Consider the following 24,355-nt stretch of genomic DNA (forward strand, 5'->3'; position numbering starts at 1 on the left):
GCCCTGGTGTGCGCACCTTGGCTGAAACTCTTTGACGCGCGCCATCGATGGAGTTGGCGGCGCTCAATGACGCAAAGAGCTTGTCAGTGATGGCGAGGAGATGGCGAGGAACTGGGCGAGCGCTGTGGGGCAAAGCAAAATCTGGGCAGCTGAACACCAGGGTCACGGCTGAACAAGGGTCACGGCAATCGCGCGCGATGCAACCCTGGAAATCTCACGGGTGGGGGTGGCATATCACAGGCCCGGAAAGAGGCAAACAGGGGTCCACTGCCCCGATGGGGACATGCCAATGGGGAACGGGCCCTGGTTCCTTTCCGCCTGTGTACAGAATCGGGACAAGTCTCGATCGACGACAACATCATACGAGGTACGACACCGCCAAGTTAGCTGTTTACACAGTAGTTAGCTGCTAACGCAGCGCAACCAACAAAACAAGAAAAGATTCGCTGACTTGTCGTTCACGGGTCGTGAGCAGCCCGCCTCCCCCAACACTGCTGCCTGCTGCCGCTCGCTTCGAGACAATTCTGCAGAAAAATCATTAACTCAGGGCGAGAAAAGGGAGTAATTATATTTATAAAAAAGAAGAAGAAAAGGAAAAGTAAAATTAACTACGATTTGGCTGTTTCTTTTGGGTGGGAACAGTAATGTTACACTACTGTGTGCTGCTCGGGAAGAGTCTTGACATGCCGCTGTGCAGCCACGGCGTTGGAGACCGGCTCAGCTGGCCTAGCATCACCTCGCGCGTTATGGATTAGCTAATACCTGCACTAGTGTAGTCACTGACTAGTGCAGTTCTGACGGAGCCATCGAACGCAAGGATTCCAGGCGCTATTGCAGCCTCCATGCCTAATCCGGCATTTTGTGCTCTTGCAAAGACACCTCCGAGGGCCTTTGCTTGCTGCGCACGGCAGCAACTCGCCGTCTGTCAAAAAACTTCGAGGAGCTGGAGGTGCGCAGCCTTGACGTATGAGAGGGGTAATCGGCACAGACCGCTGCGTTCTTCCTCCAGGTTTTGAATTCCTCGCAATGATTCGAGATGACGTTCTGTCTGTGGATGAATTTGAGGTCTTTGCGTCAACCAGCGAACGTGCGGTGGACGTGAAGGCAAGGAATAAAAGAAAGAAAGAAAAAAAGGAAAGGCAAGAGAGAAGAGGGAAAAGGTAAAGGAAAGGAAAGGAGAGGAAAGGAGAGGAAAGGAAAGGAAAGGGGAACGAACAAAGAAAAGGCAAGGAATAAAAGAAAGAAAAAGAAAGAAAGAAAAAAGGAAAGGAAACAGAGAAGAGGGGAAAAGGTAAACAAGTGGCGAGGGAGGGAGAGGAAAGCGAAAACAATGACTGCTGACATGAAAATAGAGTGAAGAAGCTATCCATAATTTAAAGAGATATAGGAAAGAAGGCCTGGCAAGCAAAGGAGAACTTGCACCTAAGGTATGTTTGTTGTACTGTACGGTACGTGGTAGAAACGTGTTATAGTACATACAACTCAGAGAAGAGAGAGCGACAAATCTAGCATTATCGTTCTCCTCTGCCTGCAACACCGGTTCCATCTCCCTTGGGCCGCGACTTGGCATTCCAGTCTTCGACAACAGGTCTGATGGACTGCCGCTTCCGTCAAACGCGGCTGCGGCCACGCCTTTGTCCCAAGTTTTTTTTTTTTTTTTTTTTTAAAAAAAAAAAAAATTATTCCGCAACAAAGAGCAAACAATGCAGCGGGACTGCTGGGGTGAATTCGGTTTATATGTACCCTGGGACAATGGACAAACCACCTCCCCCCCCAACGGTATGAGAGGGAGCAGATAGCCCGTCTCTCCGGCGCGCAGGGAACACAGCGTCCCGCTGTCGAGTCAGTTACGCACGAGGCATACCCGTTCAGAAGCACATTGTGTTGAGTTGAGGCTGTTGGAGACTCTCAAGAGGAAGGACATGGCCAAGCGAGACCGCAGAGGAGAGCGCAGAGCGGTCCCCTCCCATCTCGCAGAGCACGAGGATGACGAGCACGCCGGGCAGAGGGGCTACGTCAAGGGCACCGACTATGCCCTCCCCTACTTCTCCCAGTGGTCGCGCCTCTACGAGTCCGAGCCCGAGATCCGCGACGGCCTGCTCCGCCACGTCAACTGCGGCTACCTCTCGACCCACGGGGTGCCGCCGACCTTGCTGGCGCTCAAGCAGCACGCCCAGTCCCTCTGCGTGCTCATCCACGCGCTGAACCCGACCCTCGAGTCCGCCGAGATCGCCCCCGGCGGCAGCGGCGGCGGCGGCGACGACCCCCTGGCGCTCCGCTACAAGCTCAACGACGCCTTCGACTTCCTCGACGACCTGACCGTGCCCTACATCAACGACGACCCGGACCACCACAAGCCCCTCGCCGCGCTGGCCAACGAGGTCCGCGCCCGGGACGAAGCCGTCGGCACGACCGCGTACCACTGCCCCCTGGCCGAGACCCGACCGCGCGGGGGCGCCGGCGCCGACAAGCAGCGACCCTACGCCAACCACCACAACCTCGTCATGCACGCCAACGCCTGCCTCGAGCGCCTCGACCACGAGCTCGGCAGCACCGGCGGCCTGATGAGCCTGCTGCCCCCGGCGAACACCTCCTCCGGGTCGGACCTGGCCGCCGCCGCCGCCCGCGACAGCCTGCTCGGCCAGTGGCTGCACTTCACCCAGTCGCTGGTCGGCCGCATGCACGAGCTGGAGCGCGCCTACGGCAGCGCGCTCGACGCCCTGGCCGGGGAGGCCGTCGTGCCCGCCGCCCTGGCCCTGTCCCTGTCCCTGTCCCAGTACCAGACCCGTTCACCACCCGCTGGCGGCGGTGGCGGCGGCGGCGGCGGCGGAGGAGGAGGAGGTCGCGAGCTGGTCTACCCGCAGGACCGCTGGGTGCTGGCCAACGCGGGCGACGACGCGTTCGAGCGCGTGCACGCGCTGCTCGACCGGCGCGAGGCGCTGGCCGCGGCGCGCGAGCGCGTCTGGCGGCGCAACGGCGTCATCGGTGACGCCCTGTGGCAACAACAACGGCCGCGGCGTGACGACGAGGACGAGGACGACGAGGACGACGACGACGAGGACGACGAGGAGGAGGATCGCGGCCATGCGAGGGGCATCGTCACCGTCGACATCCTCACGCGGTACTACCGGGTCCGCGGGGCCGGGGGCGCGGGGTCCCGGAGCACGGTGTTCGTGGTGCCCGCGTGGGAGCAGCACCCGGGGGTGGAGTACACGCGCGAGGCGGAGGCGCGGCCGACGGTGGTGGCGTGCGCGCAGCCGCGGTTCCCCGAGCGGGCGACCGAGCTGGAGCGCAGGTTCCGCGACCGCATCAACCGGGCGCGCGCCGTCGAGCGGGACAACCTCCGGCTGCGGAACCGGATGGACGAGCTCGAGGCCGAGGTCGCCGTGCTCAGCCGCCACAACCACATGCTGGCCAAGACCAGGGACGCCCTCATCCTGGCCGTCGGCGGTGGCAGCAGCAACAGCACCAGCACCAGCAGCAGCGCGGGCGCGGACGTGGCCGAGCCGGCCCCCAAACTGCATGAACAGAGAGACAGGCCATGATTGGCTCTATCTGAGACTATGTCTGCGTACAATCTCTCTCTCTTTTTCTTTCTTCCTTTTTTTTTCTTTTTTTTCTATCGTGAAGGAATTTTCCTGTCTCATCACACTCCCGGACTTGCATCATGTCTTCTCTTTCATTTCCTTTTGTTTCGTTTCTCTTCTGACAAGCGTGGGCAAATATTTCTACTAGACTTGTTTCAGGCTTCGCCTCGATACCGGGTTTCATTGCCCTTTTAGAGCACTCAGTTTTAGAGCACTCCGGCTAGTTTTCGGTATGACATCGCGTACATAGTAGTGTCTCACCAAGACTCAATCTGAGAGCGCTTACTACAGTACTGTGCGGTATGATCGGAGCGCTCCCCCTCTTCCCCTCCAATCAATCGATCCCCGCATCGAACGTTGCCATGGCAACTAGTTACCTAGTGCGCATCCCATCACACCCACCATCACGATCAACCCGGTGATTCTGGACACGCTGGGCAAAAACTTGCAGATACTGTTAAAATCAGAACCAATGACAGGGCTCAAATCCCAATTGCCAGTTGACATGCTCTGCGGCTGCGCAAGCTCACCGGTGAGGGACGGTCTTGGATGCGGGCCGGAGCCGGCTCCGTTTGTTGACATCCCTGAATGACCCCTCAGTTCGGACATCCCACTTTATCCTGCACTTCTTTGCCCTGATGCGAACCGCGCCCTGCCTCGTTTTTGCCCACTGAATCTGGTACCAGATCATCTCGCATCTGCCGATTCATTATTATGACACTCTGATAGCATCGTTGATATTACCAAACTGCCTTGTCTTTTCGCCCTTCTTCTTGTCTGTGTCTTTCCGGACCGGGGACGCGGCCTTGTGGTGCCTACCCCGGGTTTCCTTTTTTTTTTTACTCCACCCTGTCGCGGAGTTGCAGGAATACGAGAGACGGGTGATCTCGTCCAACGAGACGCCGTATCGTCATTCCAAGCGCATACACCACCCTGTCTATAGTGAACGGCCATTCAAGGGAAACAGCAATGCGGAGCTAGGCGAGGTGATCACGACCGCGGCCTAGTGTATCACCGACCAACCAGCATTGTGATGCTTCGTCCCATCTTCTCCGGGCCGGCAATGCCTCCCGCGCCGAAGGGTGACGCTGCTCTCCGTTCCGGAGCCGCCCCCCGTCAAGTCGGCGCGAGGAGCCTTGCTGGTACCCGGCGCTGTCCCGGGGCCCGGCGCCGGCGAGCACGTACGGCCAGCACGCTCGTCACGGCAGTGTTGGGTCTTGCAGCGCGGGCATCTGCCGAGCCGGTGCTGCCGTACACCCCAACCACGATATTGCTGGCCCCCGACGGTGCCGCGGGCAGTGGCGCCGCCTACATCTTCGCCCCGAGCGGCGACGACCGAGATGCGGTCGACTTCCTGGCCCTCAACGTCTCCAGCCTGCGCGCCTCCGCCCTCGAGCCAACGAAACTAACTCCCGACCTTCCCTTTCTCTCCAAAGACGCCGCCGATTGTGCTACCTTCGCGCCGACCATCCTCCGCAACGGTACCATCGTCGTCCTCGCGGGCGACTGCTCCTCCACCGCAGCCTCCACCCTCTGGAGCTACACCCCGGGACAGCCCGATGCAAGATGGACACAGCACCCCGTCGTGCCGTCTGCCTCATGGGACAATGCCCAGGCGGGACCCTACCACCTCGGCGGACTCGTCAACTTCTCCCCTCAGCTCAGCCCCGTTCTCTCCGAGCCGACGCTCTACTTCTACGGCGGCATGTGCCCTCGGAAGTCCTCCTCCTCCGCCGACACCTGGCAGTCCAATGCTGCCTATTCCAACCGCATGCTCCGCCTGATCCCGCCTAGCCCACCGCCCTCCTCCTCCTCCTCCTCCTCCTACACGCTGGATTACGCTTCCGCCGGGGGACAACAACAGCCTCCCGTGGCCGAGGCGGGCTTCACCTGGACCGAGCTCACGCCGTCGCTATCCAACCGCACCATCATCACCACCACTTCCGACGGTGGCGGCAAGGACGGGGCCGGAACGGAACAGGTGACGACGAGCATCATCATCACCCAGCAGACCAGCCACGTGCTGCTGGGGGGCCACACGCAGGGCGCCTTTGTCAACATGAGCACCGCCGCCGTCTGGTCGCTGCCCGAGGAGACGTGGACTTTTGTCTCGATCGCCCCGCCCCCGGCTGCTTCTTCTTCTTCTTCTTCTTCTTCTTCTTCTGACGACGACGACGACGACGGGAGGGCGGACCTCGCGCGGCAGCGGGAGCGACAAGAAGAGGAAGAGAACAACAAGAAGAAGCAAAAGACGAAGACGAAAAGGAGACTACGGCGGGAGGCGGCGGCTGCCGCGCCGGGGATGGTGGTGGACAGTCGGTCCGGGCACACGACCGTGCTGAGCGAGGACGGGACCAGGCTGGTGGTGTACGGCGGCTGGGTCGGGGACGTGAGCCGGGCGGCCGAGCCGCAGCTGGCCGTGGTGAGGCTCGGCGTCGGGCTCGCCGACTGGGAGTGGGAGGTCCCCGCCGACCAGGGGAGCGCCCCGTCGTCGTCGTCCGGAGGAGGAGGGGGCGTGTACGGGCACGGCGCGGTCGTGCTGCCGGGGAACGTCATGATGGTGTATGGGGGGTACGAGACCTCCGAGGGCGGCAAGATCAGGAAGAGAAGAACGGGCGGGAGCATGTTCTACAACATCACGAGCGGGAGCTGGTCCGATGTGTATGTCAGTCCGCTCGTTCAAGGAAATAGCGGAAAGAGCGGTGGTGATGGTGGTGATGGTGGCGGCGGCAGCACCCACGGCGGCGACGCGGGCGGCGACAGCGGTCTTGGCGGCCCGGCCGGGAACGGAAACAGCTCGGGCGACTGGACAAAAGCGAAGCGGATCGGTCTCGGAGTCGGCCTTGGAGTCGGCTTGCTCGTCCTCAGCATCCTGGCGTGTCTCGGCGTGTGCTGGTTCCGCCGGAGACGGCAGCGCCGGAGATCCCGCGATGAGACGCTCCGGGGTCTCTCGCAGGGACTGAACGGCCCGCTGGCCCGCGGCGTCGGGGAGGAGGACGACGGCGAGATGCTCGAGCGAGACCACGGTATGGGCATGTCCTTCTTCCCCTGGACCGCCGCGACGGCACGGGACTGGTACATGGGCATGGGCGGGGACGACCCCTACATGCAGGGCCGGCGCTCGCTGGGGTACGAGAGCCTCCGGGGAGGGTACCGGCCTTCTTCTTCTTCTTCTTCTTCCTCCCTGTACATGCCGCCACCTCCTTCGGCGTCCACGTTCAGCCACCGGCCGAAGGCGGCCAAGGGCCTCCACCACCAACCGAGCAGCTCGTACGACTTCACCCCGCTCACGCGCGGCCCCAACCGCATCGAGCCCATCTACGAAGCCGACGAGGACTCGGAAGGCGACCTCGGCAAGAACTACCCGCTCGGCCCGGACAAAGAGGAGCGCGTCGGCAACGACACCGACCACGACGACGACGACGACCCCTTCCTCACTCCTACCCTCAGCACCCCGACCGGCGGAGCTTTCCCGAGGCCGCATACCGCCAACTCGAGCCCGCGCAACTCCGGCTCCCCTACCCCTCCCGCCGCGCAACGAAAAAAACAACAGCAACAACCAGCGGAAGAAACAAAATTAGCAGCAGCAGCAGGAGGAGGAGGAGGCCAAGAGCAGCACCCGGACGTGCAAGGCTGGGTGCACGAGGTCGAGAACCTCGCCGCGGGGCCCTCGCCCTCTCCTCCCTCGCCTACCTCCTCTTCTTCCCAGCCCCCGTCTCCTCCTCCTCCTCCTCCTCCTCCTCCTCCTCCTCCTCCTCCTCCCACATCTACCGTGGCCACGGTGATAAGCCGCGTCTCCTCGCTCCGGCGCGGCGCGTCGGCCAGATCGAGCCGCCAGCCCGATTCACCGTCGTCACCACCCTCGGCGGCGGCGTCATCATCATCGTCCGGAGCGACCGACGACGGGCGGACGGGGAGCAACCTGTCGGAGCGCAGCGCCTTCAGCTTCGTCCCCGCCAGCGGCGGAGGCGGCCGAGGCTCGGCGGGCGCGGAAGACCGGGTCCTTTTGTCGCGGCTGCGCACGACGCTCGCCGCCGCTGGTGCGACGGGCGGTGGTGTCGGCGGCGGCGGCGGCGGGGATGGCCGGCTGGGGAGCAGCGGCAGCAGCTCCGGCGGCTCCTCCGGTCGGAGCTACAATACGGCCCGGTCGAGCTTTGCGGTTCTCCAGGCCGAGGGGCCCCGGCTGCTCCTGGGGCGGCGCGGAGAAGAGGAGGAGGAGGAGGAGGAGGGGGAGGGGGAGGGGGAGGGGGAGGAAGAGGAGCAGCAGCAGCAGCAGGAGGGAGAGACGGACGGCGACTACGTCTACGTGCCGGGCAGTCCGAGCAAGAGCAAGGCGAGGAGGAGCTGGTTCGGGAGCCTGAGGAGGGTGTTTAGCGGCGGCACGCCCGAGTCCGGGAGCCACGCGAGCGGGAGCAGCCTCGGGGGCGACAGTCCCACGCGAGAGGGGCTCCTCTCCGGGGCGAAAGGGGCCAGCAGCTCCGACTACGGCGGCCGGCCGTACGGCGGCGCCGGGCTGCAGAGGCGAAGACATGGGAGGGAGGCATGGCTGGGAGGAGGGGACGGGGACGGGGACGGGGACGACGAGGAGTGGGAGAGGGATCTGGAGAGGGCGGCCGAGCAGCGGACGGTTCAGATCATGTTCACCGTGCCCAGGGAGCCGCTGCGGGTGGTCAACGCCGAGGTGGAGAGGGAGGAGAGCGTGCTGATTGTCGACCCCGAGGAGGAGGAGGAGAAGAAGAAGAAGAAGGATGACAATGACGACGACAAGACCAACAAGACGGCACCGGCGGCGCCAGGAGACGGCCCCCCGTCCCGGAAGGAGACGCCGGAACCCAGCGCGATTCCGGATCCTCCCCCTCCTTGGCTGGCTCCCGCTGACCCCCGGACGGAGCAGGATGACAGGGCGGCGAACAGACTATCGACTGCTACGTCGGAGCCGCCACCGGTTGGCGTGTCTCCGTCCCCGTCGCTGCGGGCACCGTCGATCGGCAGCACCACGCTGCACACGGCCGAGGCCGTGAGGCTGGAGCGGCCGAGGACTCGGGTCCTGGAGATGGTCGAGAGCTTCGAGAGCAGAAGCCGGGAGGGGAGCCGGGAGCCGAGTCCCACGGGAAGCCCGGTGAGAAGATCATAACCACATTCGCTTCCTACCCCCAAGAAGTGTCCAGGGCGTTCAGGGAGCGGCGTGCTATGGAACTTGGCATGCTGCGAGTGTTTTTCATTTTTGTTGTTCTTCTTCTTGTTGTTGTTCTTGATGATGATGATGATTATGGGTTTATGGATCATGATCTGGCTCGTGGATCCGGAGACGGGGGAGGGAGTTGCACTAGGCGGATGAGACTTGTGGCATACTCACTCGCCTTTCGCGTTCCCGCGTCTGGATTGACGGTATCGCTGTTTCGTGTATGCCAGGCGAGCGGCAAGCTCGTTGGTTGTGTAACTAGGCTCTCGGTGTCCAGGTTTGCAAAGTGTATTTCGTTGTACTCCCTTGCTTTCCCTTCCCAGAGCAGTGTTATCTTTCTGGTGTATCGTGGATTCACCCTGCGTGTTGTCTTGTTCCTGCATGGTAAAAGCCGGGCATGGACGTGCCGCGTGCCCTGACGTCGACGCGATCTCCATTGCGTTTCCTCAAAGTTCAATTTCCTGTCATCAAGCTACCCACGCCGAAACGCTGCCCGTTGCTCTGTGAGGTTCGTCCCCGACGTCCGCAACGGCGATCTTCATCTCTCATAGTACATACATGGATTGATGACATGCCTCCACGAGATACGCGGCGGACACTGACCAGATCAGCGACTAGCGCCGCTAGGGCTGAGCTGCGTGCCTCTCAGCTGGGCCGACTAGTGTACTGCATGTATGTACAGTACTCCGTACGTATGTATGTACAGTATGTATGTAGTGTATCCGTACACGCAGTTAAACGTGCCTACACTTGTGTTTCGACTGGGCGTCGATGCTGACGTTGTTGTTCGCTTCCGGCCTCCCCCAACTTCTCAGCCAGGGCAGCTGAATCCTCGCAACTCCAGTCGATCTGCCAAGGTAAGGAAGGGTCTGCCTTGCGGGACACGCCGAGGCGTGTGACCGTCATGACGCCAGGCGGGCAGATGAAGCCGCGAACCACAGCGGGGCAAAGGTGAGAGAGAGCAACATGAGCGATGCGCGGGTTCTTATTGGCTCTGGCAAGATCGTGAGCTGACGCTAGTTAGTGTGTGCCATTGCGTGACGCTCACACTAACCCGTACTGCGTTGCGATTGTGCGGAATAGTGACACTCGTTAGCGTCCAGATTTACTGAGTGGTTGAACCGCTCGCGTGGGCTGAGCTGAACGCTGGTGTTTCTCAAACGGGTTGGAGGCGTGCGCCGTCCGGACGTAGTACGGATTACATACAGAGTACAGGAGGTGACGTTGCTAGTCTCGTCGACGAACCAGCTGACCGGAAAGTAGCGGTGGCATGTAGTTATGTAATTACTGTACTTCGTAGGAAGGCTGTTTTGCTGCGCCTGAACACCCTTTCGGCGAGCACGGCAAAACGTCGTGCCGTAGGACGGAGAGCGAAGCGTCGATCCTCATTCTCTACACAGTAGTGTACTATGTAATCCGTATATTTGGTAGTGTAATCCGCGATGCTTATCATGGCAGCAAGCGGACCCGCGGTGCTGGTTGGTGTGGAGGGTGGAGCGGTACTAGTAGTTAGTGTAGTGTAGTGTAGGCCGGCGGATCACCTGTGGGCTTGGGATCTTGCCGAGGACCTTGTGGGCTGATTATTACTGCACAGATCTCGGCGCCCGTATCTGCGTCGGTTGAACCGAATCATCCCACGCCCCTTCCCCCGACCACCCCCGCGCTCTCTGCCGCCATCAAGATACGGCTTGGCACGGTCTTCAGTGTCTTGCCAAGCTCCCGGGGACAGAGACAGGCCTCTCGGTGACACCCGTTGTTTCCAGCGAAGCCAAGATTCGAGCTCTTTGTCATTTGCCCAACCCGGGTAGCAATCCGGCTCGAACGAGAGACAATACGGGGCGCTGATGCCGGATCTTGAAACTATGGCTGGCCGTTGCTCCTGCCATATCGTCTGCGCGCAACCTCACTGTCGCTGTGATAGTAGGTTCCCCGTCTTTACAACTCGTATCATGCTAGGGGAGCATCGTCTCCGCCGTCTCGGGATACGGCAGTCTTTGGCCCCTCCTCTTGCCTGCAGGCGCCCCCCTCCAACTTCATTCCAACTTCCAGATACGGCTGCAAGTGCGATTGAAAAAATCGCTTGGGTGCTGCTCACGAAATGCCGGGATACGAAGGCGGCATTGTCCTGGAAGAGACCACCAGCCATTGCCGGTGAAAGTGTGTGCGCTTTGATTGAGAGGTGCAAAACCTCTGGAATTTGCCCAGAGAGACTTCCTTTATATGAACAGGGTCCCATGATATCTGCCGGATTACTCGGTAGCTAGGGCAATTTGCGTAGTTAAGCCCAGAGGTGTTCGCCAAAGGTGACACAAAATCCGACTACTTTTTGCTAGTGTGCGAAATAACACGCTGCACTAGCGACGCTGAAATACGATGCGCAGGGGTATGTCCAGGTCAGCCTTGGGAGATCCATTCCTCACATCTCTTTGTTCAGGCCATTCGTTGCCCGGAATTGCGCCGAGCATGCCAGCCACTCGGTTTCCGCGGACAGAGAGTAGTACGGAGGTACGAACCTTGCATGGTATTCGTAGCGAAGACCATCTCGTCAGACAAGGGAACAAGGAAATCAAAAGAAAAGAAGGGAATTCGGAGGCTGAATCTGGCAATAGCCTCTTTTTTTGGACTGTCGAATGAATGAGCGAATAAATGAATCAAAGAAGTAGACAGGATGCCTTGCCGACTCACGGGCCGACCTTGAACAGAGTCGTCGCTTTCGAGAAGATCGGAAAGTGCCAAAAAGGTGAAATGTGGAGGTGGTGACGCCATTCATTCGGTGGTGTTACCTCGCAGGCCCCGCTTGGGATTTCCGGGCTCCACTGTTTCCGCTTCCCGCAATACACTACACGTACGTGTTTTGCTGCTTTCGGAGTAACCATCGATAGGTGACAACACCGTGTTTTGCGTAATGCGGAGAAGAAATGCAAGATGCCAATAATCTGTTGACCTGCTCCATGATCGAACGTTGGCTGTTTGGGTTTGGATTAGCGGAGGGGTTAACCGCTGACAAGGGGCCGCGGCGGTAGACGGCGCGAAACAAGGGGACTGGGAAATCCTGGAATACGGTAACTATGTACGGAGTACGGAGTAATCCGTACATACATACGTACGGGGAGCGCAGCGCAGAGGACCCGCCGCTCTTCCTTCGCCCGAATCGGTCCCCACCGGTCTGTGTTGGTTGCAGGTGTGCACTGCTGCACTTGTTTTGCAGGGGCCCGCTGTGGGTTCTTACACAGTGTTCCGTTGATTCTTTTCTGTTGCCCTCTGCAAAACCGTCGCCCTTTCCTGTGCAAACCGTCTCCCTTGCGCTCTCGTCAACCTTTCCACACTTCGCCCTGCCAACGGTGCACAGCAATTTTCGGTCCAAGGGTCGGAGGGTAGTCCTGTCGCTCCCTTAATTATTCCTCTCCCAATTTGGCAGGGCTCGCTCAGGCCTGACCTTCCCACCGGCCGTCGAGTGTGAGGACGGAAGCGTTCAGACCCCATCATTCCAGGCAGACAACCTACGGATCGCTCGACCGTTTTCTCGATCTCCGGAATGGCCGCTTAAGGTTCTGTCACGAAACGACTACCACGGGCTGGCGGGGCACAATCTTTTTACGTAGCACGTCTTGTGTTGAGGTCAAACCCGAACGACCCAGATCCAATTGAACCGGCACTCTTACTCCGTCGTCGAAGACCGTGCCAGCGAGGGGGAACCACTGGCCAAGCAGCAGCAGCAGCAGCAGCAGCAGCAGCAGAAATACCGCGACATATTACATTGAATTGCCCGCCATGGGATCGCAACACTTCGCCCCGAGATGGGCAAGCTTCGGCATTGCTGCGCTGCTCTGCAGCATGAGCCGGGCACAGCAGCAGGCAGATGGACCTTCGGTTCCTCAGGTCTATTGCGCTACCGTCAACACCGCCGATATGGATCCTCGTGAGCTCACCTCTCTCACTTTCTGCCGCGTTCTGCCGCGGGTTTCCCATGCTGACCGCTCCTTGTCTCACAGTCTTTTCCAACTGGCAGAGCGATGGACGCTGCTACGGTAACTGCACCGACCTCAATTACGCCCTCGCTATTGTCCAGAACAAGAACTGCTGGTGCTCGAACCTGGTCCCCAACAAGGCCGACCGAAAGCCCCTCAGTGACTGCCAAAATCCCTGCCCGGGCTATCCCAGTGATTACTGTGGCGGCGATGGGGTCTTTGGCTACATGTACGCCGGCGGCAGCACGCCAACGGGAACAGCAGCTCCCGGCGGGTCTGCCACGGGAGAGCCGTCCTCTAGCACCGTGAGTACTCTCTTCCCTTTCCCTACCAGCTGACATGTGCGCCCCCCCTTCGGAATATGCCCATTTGTCTCTCGATCCTGCGTGCTGTCGCCATTCCCGTCACTCCCCTGTGGTGTCTGGGCCTGTCGGAAACCCGTAATGGCTTCCAGGTCGTCGTGAGTATAGTATAGCTGAGACTGGGTGCAGAGCAGCACGGTCCAGCGCACGGTATCCGTAACATCGTCGGAGTCGACTTCGTCGTCTGGCGTTTCATCATCATCATCATCTCCATCTTCAACTTCCTCTTCCGATTCCTCCACTGTATGCATTGCGTCCCCTCACGGGCTGGGCTGGGCTGGGCACGACTTCTTTTTTGACGCTGCCATGGTTTTGGGTGCATGCTAACCCTCAAGCTAGACCGGCGCCACCACATCGGGCCCACCATCTGTGACAACCATCACCGTTGGCGGAACCATCCGAACGGTGACCGCCCCTACCGTCCCCACCGCCACCGATGGCACGTCCATAGGCGACGATAATGGCTCCGGCCTCAAAGGAGGCGCCATCGCCGGTATCGTCGTCGGCGTCGTCGGCGGGTTACTCGTGCTGGCCGCCTTTCTATGGTTCTGCTTTGTGAAGCGGAGGAAAGACCGCGAGGCGGCCGATCTCGGATTACAAACCGGGGTCGGCGGGTCCCCCGGCAGGATGGCGACGCCCAAGTCAGGCGAGATGACCGAGAGCCGGTACGGCAGCACGCCCGGCGGGGCAGCCGCGGGCGCCTGGGACTCCCAGAACAAGCGACGCAGCCACCTCATGCCTGTCGACCCCAGGCTCGACCCATTCGCGACCGGCCTCTATTCCGGCGACCAGAATAGGAGCCGCGAGAGCCTCACTTCGCTGCAGGACAACCAGGACTATTCGAGACGCGTGCATCAGGCACCGAGGGTTTTGAGAGCCACAAATCCGGATCCAGAAGAGGATTAATTTAGCCACCGTTTCTTCTTCTTCTTCTTTCGGTTCTCAAGTCGAGTTGGATCCAGTGCTTCAGGAACATAGGCGGGCTCCCGCTTTCCGAACATGCATTTTGTCTGCATCATGCGAGGTTGTTTTGTTCTTTTTTTTTGCATTTGCATTTCAAGATACCACGGCGTTCAGAGGGATAGTCATGGGAAGCAGGTTTTCTTACGTACGGGATTATTACAGGGGCTGGCTTGGTCAGCGTACCACGTACTGGGATCGAGGAGGTAAAACGTCATGCTTAGATTGGTGTGGCGGTCTCGGATCAGTTCAGCTCGGGCAGTATTTGGGTGGGAAGAGGGTGGATTGGGCTCGAGAAGAGATGCTATATCGGCCGTGTATCTCTCCAAAACGAGAGCAGAAAGGAGTATGCCGGGCGATGTCATCATCATAGGTATGATGCTTCATGGCACTTCAAGACCGCGTCTGTTCCCAAACTTTGGGGTTGGATTTTGGACGCATCTAGGGATATCACAGCAAAAGTCAAATCAATCGGTTACAACGGCAACCTTAGTGATACCCGGGAGCGCCTTGGGCCGCGTAACCCATTCGGATGGATGCTCTCATCCTTCGACACCCCCCTGAGCTGAACCACATGCCATTTGCACCCGCCTAACTCGTGTTCGCTAAACCCACTATTACCGTTCCAGTTGTCCTGGATCAAATCCGTCTCTGTATCAAGAGAGCCGTGCCGCATCTGTTTGATCTGTTGGCCGCCGCTTAAAAAAAGCTTTTTAGTTTCGGCCGCAGAGCCGCGCCGCCTGCGTGGTGAGGGGTGGAGGCGGCGGCGCACAAAAGATCTAGCTTATTGGAGCGTTTCCGTTCGCACGGCGACCTGACTGTTCCGTACATACATCCGTACACCAGCTGATCCTGGTGTCGGGCCGGGTCTGATGGAGCTCACTGCTGATCCCACTAGAGAGAACTGCGTCTAAGCTCTGGACTGGTTGAGAGAGGAGATTCCAGTCGAGTCGAGTCGAGTCGAGTCGAGACAGTTTCAGGTCACTAACTTCAATGATATTCAGGGGTGGTAGCTCGAATATGTTGACCCCCCCCCCCCCCCCCCGGGGGATCAGTCTAGATCCCTGGAGCTGTTTGGGGTCGCGTATGAACGACCGAGCCGGACACACGCTGCGTACGGCATTGCAGTCTCTGCTGTCAAAGAAAAGAGTGGTTTTGAATAGAAATAGACAGAACCCATGGCGTAGAAGGGAACTTCGATCTTGTCTCCTGACAAAAGTGCAGAGCTGTCTGGATGCAGACATATCCCGTATGCAGCCAGGGATGCGCGCCGACCAGAGAAGAGCAAGAACCACAGCAGAAATATAAAATAACCACAACCGCCCGGCGCCTTCATGATACCTGTGTCGATAATAGCACTGCGAACCAAAGACTCCCTAAAAACATTGAGAAGGGAGGAAAAGGGAGGGGAAGGGGGTTGGGTGGGTGAGGGGCACGACACGGTCATGATGAATATCGTGGCAAGACGAGAAACAATGCCCTTGTTAATAATGACTGCGAACTGCCGGGCCAAAGTCAACAGCAAGACAGGCTCCTTCTGCCTGATTGGACATCCAGAACGCGCAAAGGCAATGATACATATGTGTGCTTCAGACCCTCAAAGAGAAAAAACAACTTGGGAACGCCCCGGGACAAATGCAAGACTTTTTTTCCTCACTCGCAAGCGCCATGATACAAACAGAAGGTATAATAAACACAACACATTTTTTACAGCACCGTCCCAGAACCTGTATGCTCGCTCCATACTCCTTCTTCACGCCCTGCTTTGTAGTGTCTAGGAATATGCGGCAGAATAGAGAATACACGAGTGGTTACATCTTCCAGGGGATGGAAGTCGGGTTGTTTCGCATCGCACAGTGGGCACGACATGCGCGTGCCCTCGAGGTATAAGGTATACGGCTTGAAAAAAAAAAGGCGACTTTCAAATGCCGAGGTTAAGGCGACCGTGATGAACTGCAAGATCTGGAGAATGCAGGAGAGAGGACATGGTGTGATCGCCAACAGTCGAGGAGGGTTTTGTCAATCGTCCAAATGCTCGCATGTATCGGACGGAGGTACAAGAATTTGCGTTGACACATTATGTACCTCGGGCTCGTGAGCCGAACGTTTGTTGTTTAGCCTGGCCCACTCACAGACGGCGCTCGGAAGAAGCGGGAGATTTTTAGAAGAAATGATAAAATGCCTCTTGTCGAAATAGTGATCCCGCCGAATAAGTCTAGGAAATCGTCTCGTCCGCCGTGTTCCCAACCTTCGATGGAGCCGACGGGCGGAAGAAAAAAGCAACTTGTGTCCGTATCCGTATCCTCCACCTTGATATGTTATGCTTCGCAATCTCGTATCCGTGGGCATTCTTGTTCCCCCCCGTTTATGTTTTATGATAATCATCCCACTGCTGACTTCGGCATGTCTTCATCCCCGGTGTAGCGATTACCTTCCCTCGGCATGGATCGGGACCGGCAACGGTCAGACCTAACGCCGTTGTCTCTTGTCCTGATGGCTCCCGCTCCCCACTTCTACACCCTCACTCCTGCGCTTCCGCGCCCTATCATCCCCTCCCCGGGGATCGCCACGCTCGTCTCCAGGTCTTGACGACCGCGAGTCTCTCGGGGGCCCATTACTCCGCGAAGACCCACCCCGTCCATAATCGTCGCCCCCTCTTCCCCCTTCTCCCCTTCCACCACCACCGGAGCCTCCATCGCCCCTCGGGCCAGGTTCGCCGCGGTGGCTACGATGGCTGCTCGACTCGCGCGGCGGGGCGAGATCCCTCCCACCGCCAGGGATCTGTTCTCGGCCACCGCCCGTGGACTCGCGCATCGAACGGCGCGAATCTCTGTCGTCGCGGCTGCTGCTGCTAGGCACATTGGATGACCTCCTGTCCCTGTACTCGCGAGAATCTTTGGGTTCCCGCTCCCGATCGGGGGTGCGATCCCGGCTGCTGCGCCCAGATGGGCGGGAGCTGCGTTCCGACCGGTGGTGCTCACGACGGCTGCGGTCATGTTCGCTTCGGCTGGACCCATAATCGTCACCGTTCGCGGGGCCCCGGCCGCTGCTGGTCTCACGGCCACCGCGGGAATCGCTAACGACCTGGATCGGCTCGGGACCGCCGCGCGGGGGGCGGTCGCTAGGCTCCCGACGAGACGAGTCTCGGAAGGACTCGGCCGGCCGTTCGTGAACCGGCGTGCTGACGGGCGATGCGCCGACCAAGATTTGGGCATCCGAGCCCGCCAGGTTGGGTCGTGATCGAGACGTTCGCGGGCCCGAGCCTCGAGCATTGTCAGCAGAGGCCTTGTCCAGGGTATTTTGTATGCCACGGAGCTGTCTTCCACCTGGTCTCATCCGGTCGTTGGCAGCGGCAGGACCGGTGGGTGTTGACGAGAAATCGGCGCTGGGGCCTGACGGCGCAGGTCGCGATCCGGAACCGGGAGTAGACATTGGCGGTCGGTCAGGCGTGTGTATCGGAGCGCGGGAGTGTATAGCAGGCCCCGGTGGCTGAGTAGCAATCTGGTTCAGACGGTCCGGATGAATGCCGGACGGCCCCGGTGGCCCGGAAGCTGCAGGAGGAGGAGGAGGAGGAGGCGGTGGGGGCGGGGCAGACGATGCTTGGCTGATCTGGCGCATCCTGTCTGGGTGCACTCCCACCGTGGGAGGCGTGGATGATGTCGGAGAGCCGATGCCGCTGCCGTTATCGTATGGTCCTCGACGAGGGCGAGATGCCGATGGACCTGTCGGTGGATGACGCTCCGGAGTCGGCGGACGGATGGGCTCAAGCGGCGGAAACCTGTTGTCGGGACGCATCGGAGGGCCGTTGACCGGGGGGGGTCGGGCCACGCTTCGGCCACCCCGGCCCCGGGGGCCTGAAGGCGGTCCTGGGGGCATGTCGACGACGGACTGGATAGGGTTCAACCGGCCGTAATCGGGGTCCTGCTGGCCGAGTCTTCCGTGATCGTGGTCAGGACGGGATTGGCTAGTGTAAGAATCCCTCGGCCCGGCGTTCCTGTCTTCGCGCTCCATGTTCCGCTCGGCTCGCAAAGGTGGCGCTGCCGGCTCCATATGGGAGTCCCGAGGAATTTCGGGCCCGGGCGAATGGCGACGGCGGCCATGGCGATCGTCACGGCCGTTGTCCGGCAAGGGAGGATTGGTCGGTGGGCGATCGGATCGCCTGGGCGAGTCTGCCCGCGGAGGCCGCTCTCGAGGTTGCTCTCTTGGCGAGTGACGACCCGAGGGTTCTCGCGTGTCGTTGATGAGAGCGGCTCGGGCTGGGTTGATGATCTCCGGCCGCTCACCCTCGATGATCCGTGCGCGCTCTGGGTTGATCGGGGGTCCCTGAGGAGCGCTCTGTGACGTGGTTGCCGGCGGGGTCGATACGGCGGGTTCCCTTCCAGGTCTCGAGTCGGACCTGCTTGAGCCGTGAGGAGCGCCCCTTTCCCGTGGCGGCGGACGGCTATCCGGACGGCTATCCGGACGGCTATCTCGGTCAGCTGCCGGCGCATGATCATGTCGACGCGAGGGAGGCTCCGCTCGGCCGCGATCAGAAGCTCGGCTAGCGTCACGACCAGTATCGCGGCTAGAGTCCCGCGGCCCGGGTTCGCGTTGTCCAGGATCTGGTCCGCGCCTATCGGAGGATGAGATGTCCCGAGAGCGCTCTGGACGCGATCCTTCAGGGGTTCGGTAGTCTCTGCCATCACGGGCACCTTGCGGCTCCCGAGGGTCACGCTGATGTTGGTCTCGAGGTTCCCGACTGTCCCGATAGTCGCGGGCTTCCCTCGTAGGCAAATCCCTCCTATCCTGGCGAGGCTGACTGAACCTGGGCCCCGATGAATCGTGCCTGGCGGGAGGTTCTGGTCTGTTGGGAAGTCCGGGCCCCCCAGGGGGGAGAGTTGAAAACCTCGGTGGCTCCTGGCGGGTACCAGATTGCGGTGCTGGGGCAGGCTTTGGGGTGGACGGTCTTCCGGAAGGGGTGGCCGCTGAGCTCGTCTTTGGCGCCGGAGGGTTCGTCTCCCTTGGCGGTTCCCTGGCTGGTGGCGGTCGCGGCAAGCTGGACACGTTGCCTCCTGGGGATGCTTGACCGGCTTTACTCTCGTCCACTTCTCCGTCCTCGACCTCGGAGGACTGTGGGGCACGTCCCGCATTGGGCTTGAAAGGCGCCGCTGAGCCGCGGAGGGAAGAGTTGGCTGGCATCGTGGGTCCCTTCTCATCTTTGCCATCGCTCTTCTGTGCATGGTTAGCACAAGACGATGATTTGAGGCTCACAGCCGAGGTACTTACAGCGCCCGGCCGGAAGGCCTGAACAAGGACCCATTTGGACTTTCTCTTCGCTAGCTCCGAGTAGGTGGTCTGAGCCGTCACGGACAGATCGACGCGGTGGCCCTGAGCGGACTCGGGAGCATTGGAATTCGCTGACTCGCGGTCCTTGATGGTGTTGAGCTGCTCCAAAAACTTCTCGGCCATGAAGTTGATGGCGGGGAAGTAATCGATGACACCCTTCAGGATACTGATGGCATTGCGGATGTGCATCCATTCCATACCGTTGAGGCATGATCGAAGTGCGGAGTTGAGCTCCTTGTGCCAGCGGAACAGGAGTTCCTTGAAGGCATCGTGCTCGATGAACTCTGTAGGCTTTCCATCCGCATCGAAGGCCGTGGCAAAGCCGATGTATTCCCTGGTCTTGGTGCCCTGCAGCTCTCTGAGGCCCAGGGCCTCCTTCTCGTAGGCATTCTTATTGCCGTGCCACTTCGAGAGATCGCCCAGGATGAACTTCAGGAAACGGGCTAGATGCTCGGCCTCACGAACCGTGCAGGTGAAGATTAGGGCGCGCAGGCGGTTGTGATTGAACAGGCGGTTGTAGAGCGACATGAGCTGGAAGTTTGACTTGGGGAACTCGTGCAAGAACTTGATCAACCGGAAGCAGTAGTCCGCATCCACGGGGGAGATCTGCAGGCGCGGTAAGATGCACTCTTCGAGCAGGGCGTCCGACGTTGCGTCAGCATGCGCGATGCCTGCGGGAAACCAACCGCTGGTCTGCCGGCCGATATGAAGTTTGGTCTTCTGGAACCGCTCTATCCCGTCCTTGGTCTCCTGCAGAAGCCGCTGTTGCTGGTCCATAATCTCCTCCCGTTTCCGTTTCTTGTTTGCGGCGGAACGAGGGGTGTCCGTCCGGTCAGTCGTCAGTTCTGCTGCCTGGGCTTTGAGCCGCTTGTTTGCGGCCTCGTAGCTGTCCTGAGGCCAGACAAGGTTTCCGAGTTGCAGTGACCAGAAGAATACGTAGCATGCAGGAGAGATATATTTCCAGGATTGCTGGGGCAACAGTTTGGGGATCTCCTCGATGAGCGGAGCAAGCGCGTCGGAAAGCGATTCCGGCAAACGGCTTGGTGTTCTCGAGGCCGAACTGTTGTCACCAGCACCGTCTTTAGTTGCCTCTGTGTTGCTGGCGTCGCCTGGGGTACCGTCAGCCGCGGCTGTCGCCATGGTGACGTCGCCGTCAACGTCGGTTGTGGGCTTTGTAGCCTGTGACGGACTTTCCTTGGTTGGAGGGAGAGCCTTCGTGTCCCAGCGGATGGTATTCCGTCGAATCATAAAGGCAAGATTGGCATCGAGGCCGTAATCCCGCATGAGCTGGACAACGTCGGGGACCAGGCGGTTGAAAGTGTCGGGATCGAGATTGCTGAGGAGCAGGTCGAGGTATCGAGAGAGAACCTTGTGAGAGCCGTCGACGAGGGCAGAGAGGTACTTGATGACGGCCTTGTCGTCGGTGATCTTGTAGATCGCATTTTGTCGATACTGCGCAATGTTGATAAGCAACTGGCCGGCGAGGTTCGAGTGCGATAGGGCCCTCATCAGGCGCTGGGCGCTGCGAGCTGATACTTCCCGCTTATCGCCGAGGCTGATGAGAGTCTGGCGGCGGAGCACCTCTCCACCCGTCATGCCACGCAGCTGGGCATCTGTGAAATCGAAGGCGGAGACAATGCCTCCCATGGACTCTATCAACTCCTCCAGAATGACCAGATCGGTCGAGTTGCCCCGCAAGAGTTGGGCGTGGACGTAGCGGAGAATAGGCAGCGGGTCCATGTTGGAATAACGCTGAAAGACCTTGCCGGAGAATCGCGACAGCGCTTGGAGCCATTTGCTGGTCAGGAGCACCGAGGTTGCCTGGGTACGGCTCCTCTCCTGGCCGGCGAGAGAGCTCAGCACTGACCAGACAAGGACATCGTACCCGAGGTCGGTGAAGTACTTGGCGCACTCGACAAAGGCCTCGATCAGGTTGTCGTACGATTCGATCTGCTGCAGCGCAACTTTGCAGACGATGCCAGGCGACTGATACGCCACCTTTGCGAGTTCCTTGGCCATCTGCATGATGTTACTGTGTGACAGCCGCTTCATCTTGCTGAGGGTGAGCAGCTTGGTGTGCGCGAAGGCTTTCTGTACAGGCTCGAGTCGCGAGGTCGCACCCTCATACCATTCGGCGTAAACGCCGAAGCGAGATCGGACCGGATACCGCTTGAGGAGGTCCCAGACGCTGTCGACGGCGGACGCATTGGCGTCACCTAAGCTCAGAGCTGGCACTAGCACTCGTTTGAGGAAGCCGAGCCAACGCTCAGTGTTGTGGGCGGACGGGTCGTCGCTGAGGCTCTTGCTGCCGATCCTGGCGAGCTTAGTCACGAGGGAGGCATCCTCGCCGATCTTGACGCCAACGATGTTGAGCAGCGAGTCGGAAAGGGTAAACAGGTCATCCACAGTGCGGCAGACCGGGACGTTGTCTGCCCACTCATCCCAGTAAAAGCGGTACGAGATTCCTTCGACATCAGCCTGGTCCGCGTTGGGCCACCTCAGTGCGCGTTTAACGGGTGGCGTTTTAAGCTTCAAGTGCCCCTTGGGCACGCCTGTCTGGTCGGGATCCAACTGCGGCTTAGGCGGGCACTCGATCGGAGTCGAAGAAGTTGGACGGGCTTGTTGGTACAAGACGTCGATGGAATGGTGGAGAATGCGATGGAGAAGTGGCACGAGGTCGGGGAATGCCCGTAGGATCCAATCATGGCGCCCGATGATGAAGAGTGACTCGGGAATAGCGCCAATGGTAAGGAGACATTTGAGAAGGAGCACCTTTTGGTCGTCGGGGCCGCGCGACTCTGGCTTCTCCGCTGCTGTTGGGGTCTTATTGTTTTGGTCTTGTTTTGTCGTCGCGGCGTCGCGGCGCGAATTGTTGCTGGGGGGCGGGGGCATGTCGTCTGGGAGAGCGCCAGCCATCATCAAGGCATTCTGCTCGCCGCCCGGCCGCTTCGCTCTCTCTTTCTCTTCGAGTTCCTTCAGCTTCTGCTCCTTTACCGTCTCCATGTCCTCATCAAGCGGCCAGACGTGGTTCCACAAGTCCGTGAGCGAGACGAAGCCGACTTTGATGAGCAGCGATATTAAGTAAAGCAGGTTTGCCGGCAGGGTGTCCTCGGGGTCCCTGGCCTCGGAGGTGTAGAATCGCAGCTTGAAACCCAACATTTGAGCGGCGTCTCGGTTCCCGGGAGGTGGCAGCGTCTTCGTAATCCTGATCCATTCTTGCTCGATGCTGGACTCCGGACCGGTCCCGGACGCGCCGTCCGCCAGTCGCTCCTCCTCCGATGGAGCCAGTTGTCTCCCGCCCAGCTCGAAATAGGCGTCGAGCTTGAGCTTGCGTGCTCTCTCCCAGAAAGCAATGTCCCGCTCCAGCCGCTGTTGAGCGAGAAGAGCTTCTTCCTCCTCAGTGGCGACCCAACCAGGATGCTCGGGCAGAGCCCAGATCGGCAAGCCTCCGACAAATCTGTCGGTTGGTAGGCTAAGTTGGCTTCGTGGCCACCACGAGCTGACGCGCAGGAACTTGATGAAGAAGCGGAATTGCTTGATGAGAACGGCGGCGAAGATATCCAGAATTACGTCCAAGACGCGGCCCGGGTGTAGGTCAAAAGTCCCGATAAGGCTCATAACCTTGTTGAACGTGGTCTGCACAACCTCGGATGTCGGCGGCTCCGCACCACTAATCGTGAACAGCTCGGTGACGAGCTTCGCGAAGCCCTCGGACTCTTCGCGCAATAGGTTGTAGTTTGCCTGGCGGTACAACAAGTTGGTGGATTGTCGAATACCCATCCGCACGAACGTGTCGCGGATCAAATCGAGGTGCTGAAGAATCGGCGGATCCAGGACGAGTCGCATGAGCGCTGGAGAAACATTTGAGGCAACCATGAAGTCGCGCAGCTGTGGTTGGAGAGGACCCGACTCCACGTCCAGGAAGGTAGACACGGTATCCAGGAACAGAATGTGAGGGTCGAATGCCCCATCATTCCGATCCGCCTCTGAGATTTCAGGGCCTAGTATCTCTCGGACGACGTCGCCGGCATCAGAGCCCTGGAGTCGCCCGTCGGTGACGGAGTGGATGAGTTCCTGGAAGATCATGACGACTTCCGTAAGGTCTTCGTCTTCCCGTGACTGAACGCCATGGTCGATGATCTCTTGCCGGCCACCCTTCGCCCACCTGCTGACACAATCATCTGTGACAATGCTGTAGTCGTAAAATGTTTGGACGGGAGAGGCCGGGGCCGCAGAGCTGGCCGGAGTAGCTGGAACCGGCGGCGGCGCTAGTGGTGCCGCGGTTGTTGGAGGTGGCAGCGCGGCCGAGGAAGATGAGCTCGACGGCCTGGCGGGTGGCGGCGGTGATCTCGGATCGGGACCGTTCAAAGAGGAATTCGCGCTCTGGGACTGGAAAGAACCGCGACGTTCGCCTCTCCGCGAGTTCCTTCCGCCGCGACCGCCACGGCCTCCATCGAAGCTTCTATCGTGCTGTCCCAATGCTGTATCCGCGGGGCGATGGGGCGATGGCCGCGAAGAGCCAGCGTCGCTGGGTCCTCGGTCGAGTCTCTTGCGCTTGGGAGGCATCATCAAAAGGGGAATCGCGGAAGTCAGGTCATTTATCGAGGGCTCGGCGGTGTCGCCAGGAGTCGACGTCTCCAGGCGATCAATCGAATTCCAGAGATTGCGGAACTTCTTGGCACATACAGTCAGATACCAAATGCTGTCAGCCGCCGACGATGCGAAGAGAAAACGGGTTTGACAGCTGAGGCAAGAGGGATGCGCGAAGTTGTTGATTTTGGGGGGGAGGGCGCAGGCGAGAAGGAAAGAAAAAATGCGACCAGAAACAATGGGAGAAAAGGGCAAAGTTACCTATTGAGATTAGATTTCAATGGATTTTGCCGTTCCGCAGCACCGACGAAAGCTCCGGGTCGGTGTGGGCTGCCCTGTTGGCGATGGTTCTGACGTTCGAAACCCGAGAAACTGCTTTCG

The 24,355-nt window shown here is 59.7% G+C and overlaps 4 protein-coding genes across 4 annotated transcripts; 3 read left to right on the forward strand and 1 right to left on the reverse strand.

The window, feature by feature from the left end:
- The first annotated feature begins 1,665 nt into the window (after nucleotides 1-1,665).
- MYCTH_2310181 (uncharacterized protein) lies at nucleotides 1,666-3,751 on the forward strand. Its single transcript, XM_003665885.1, has one exon. The coding sequence runs from the start codon at nucleotides 1,923-1,925 to the stop codon at nucleotides 3,543-3,545; it is 1,623 nt and encodes a 540-aa protein (XP_003665933.1). The 5' UTR covers nucleotides 1,666-1,922; the 3' UTR covers nucleotides 3,546-3,751.
- Nucleotides 3,752-4,408: 657 nt separating this feature from the next.
- Nucleotides 4,409-8,089, forward strand: MYCTH_2310183 (uncharacterized protein). Its single transcript, XM_003665886.1, has 2 exons — nucleotides 4,409-7,192; nucleotides 7,798-8,089. Exons 1-2 carry the CDS (start codon nucleotides 4,651-4,653, stop codon nucleotides 7,959-7,961), a joined length of 2,706 nt encoding a protein of 901 aa, XP_003665934.1. The 5' UTR covers nucleotides 4,409-4,650; the 3' UTR covers nucleotides 7,962-8,089.
- A 3,986-nt stretch (nucleotides 8,090-12,075) lies between these two features.
- MYCTH_2316209 (uncharacterized protein) lies at nucleotides 12,076-14,544 on the forward strand. The gene is made up of 3 exons (XM_003665887.1): nucleotides 12,076-12,688; nucleotides 12,762-13,042; nucleotides 13,439-14,544. The coding sequence occupies exons 1-3, from the start codon at nucleotides 12,541-12,543 to the stop codon at nucleotides 14,003-14,005; spliced, it is 996 nt and encodes a 331-aa protein (XP_003665935.1). The 5' UTR covers nucleotides 12,076-12,540; the 3' UTR covers nucleotides 14,006-14,544.
- A 1,638-nt stretch (nucleotides 14,545-16,182) lies between these two features.
- On the reverse strand, nucleotides 16,183-24,354 carry MYCTH_2310189 (uncharacterized protein). The gene is made up of 2 exons (XM_003665888.1): nucleotides 24,236-24,354; nucleotides 16,183-24,058 (listed from the first exon to the last, which is right to left on the reverse strand). The coding sequence occupies exon 2, from the start codon at nucleotides 23,951-23,953 to the stop codon at nucleotides 16,529-16,531; it is 7,425 nt and encodes a 2,474-aa protein (XP_003665936.1). The 5' UTR covers nucleotides 23,954-24,058; nucleotides 24,236-24,354; the 3' UTR covers nucleotides 16,183-16,528.
- Between the last annotated feature and the right edge of the window lies 1 nt (nucleotide 24,355).

This window comes from Thermothelomyces thermophilus, chromosome 6, assembly GCF_000226095.1.
Source record: "Thermothelomyces thermophilus ATCC 42464 chromosome 6, complete sequence".
Classification (NCBI taxonomy): domain Eukaryota; kingdom Fungi; phylum Ascomycota; class Sordariomycetes; order Sordariales; family Chaetomiaceae; genus Thermothelomyces; species Thermothelomyces thermophilus.

Coding starts and splice junctions, on each gene's coding strand:
- MYCTH_2310183 (XM_003665886.1), top strand. CDS start 4,651: ATGCCTCCCGCGCCGAAGGGTGACGCTGCTCTCCGTTCCGGAGCCGCC. Junction 7,193..7,797: donor AGCAGCAGGAGGAGGAGGAG/GCCAAGAGCAGC, acceptor CGCGGAGAAGAG/GAGGAGGAGGAGGAGGAGGG.
- MYCTH_2310181 (XM_003665885.1), top strand. CDS start 1,923: ATGGCCAAGCGAGACCGCAGAGGAGAGCGCAGAGCGGTCCCCTCCCAT.
- MYCTH_2310189 (XM_003665888.1), bottom strand. CDS start 23,953: ATGATGCCTCCCAAGCGCAAGAGACTCGACCGAGGACCCAGCGACGCT.
- MYCTH_2316209 (XM_003665887.1), top strand. CDS start 12,541: ATGGGATCGCAACACTTCGCCCCGAGATGGGCAAGCTTCGGCATTGCT. Junction 12,689..12,761: donor CACCGCCGATATGGATCCTC/GTGAGCTCACCT, acceptor CTTGTCTCACAG/TCTTTTCCAACTGGCAGAGC. Junction 13,043..13,438: donor GAGAGCCGTCCTCTAGCACC/GTGAGTACTCTC, acceptor CCCTCAAGCTAG/ACCGGCGCCACCACATCGGG.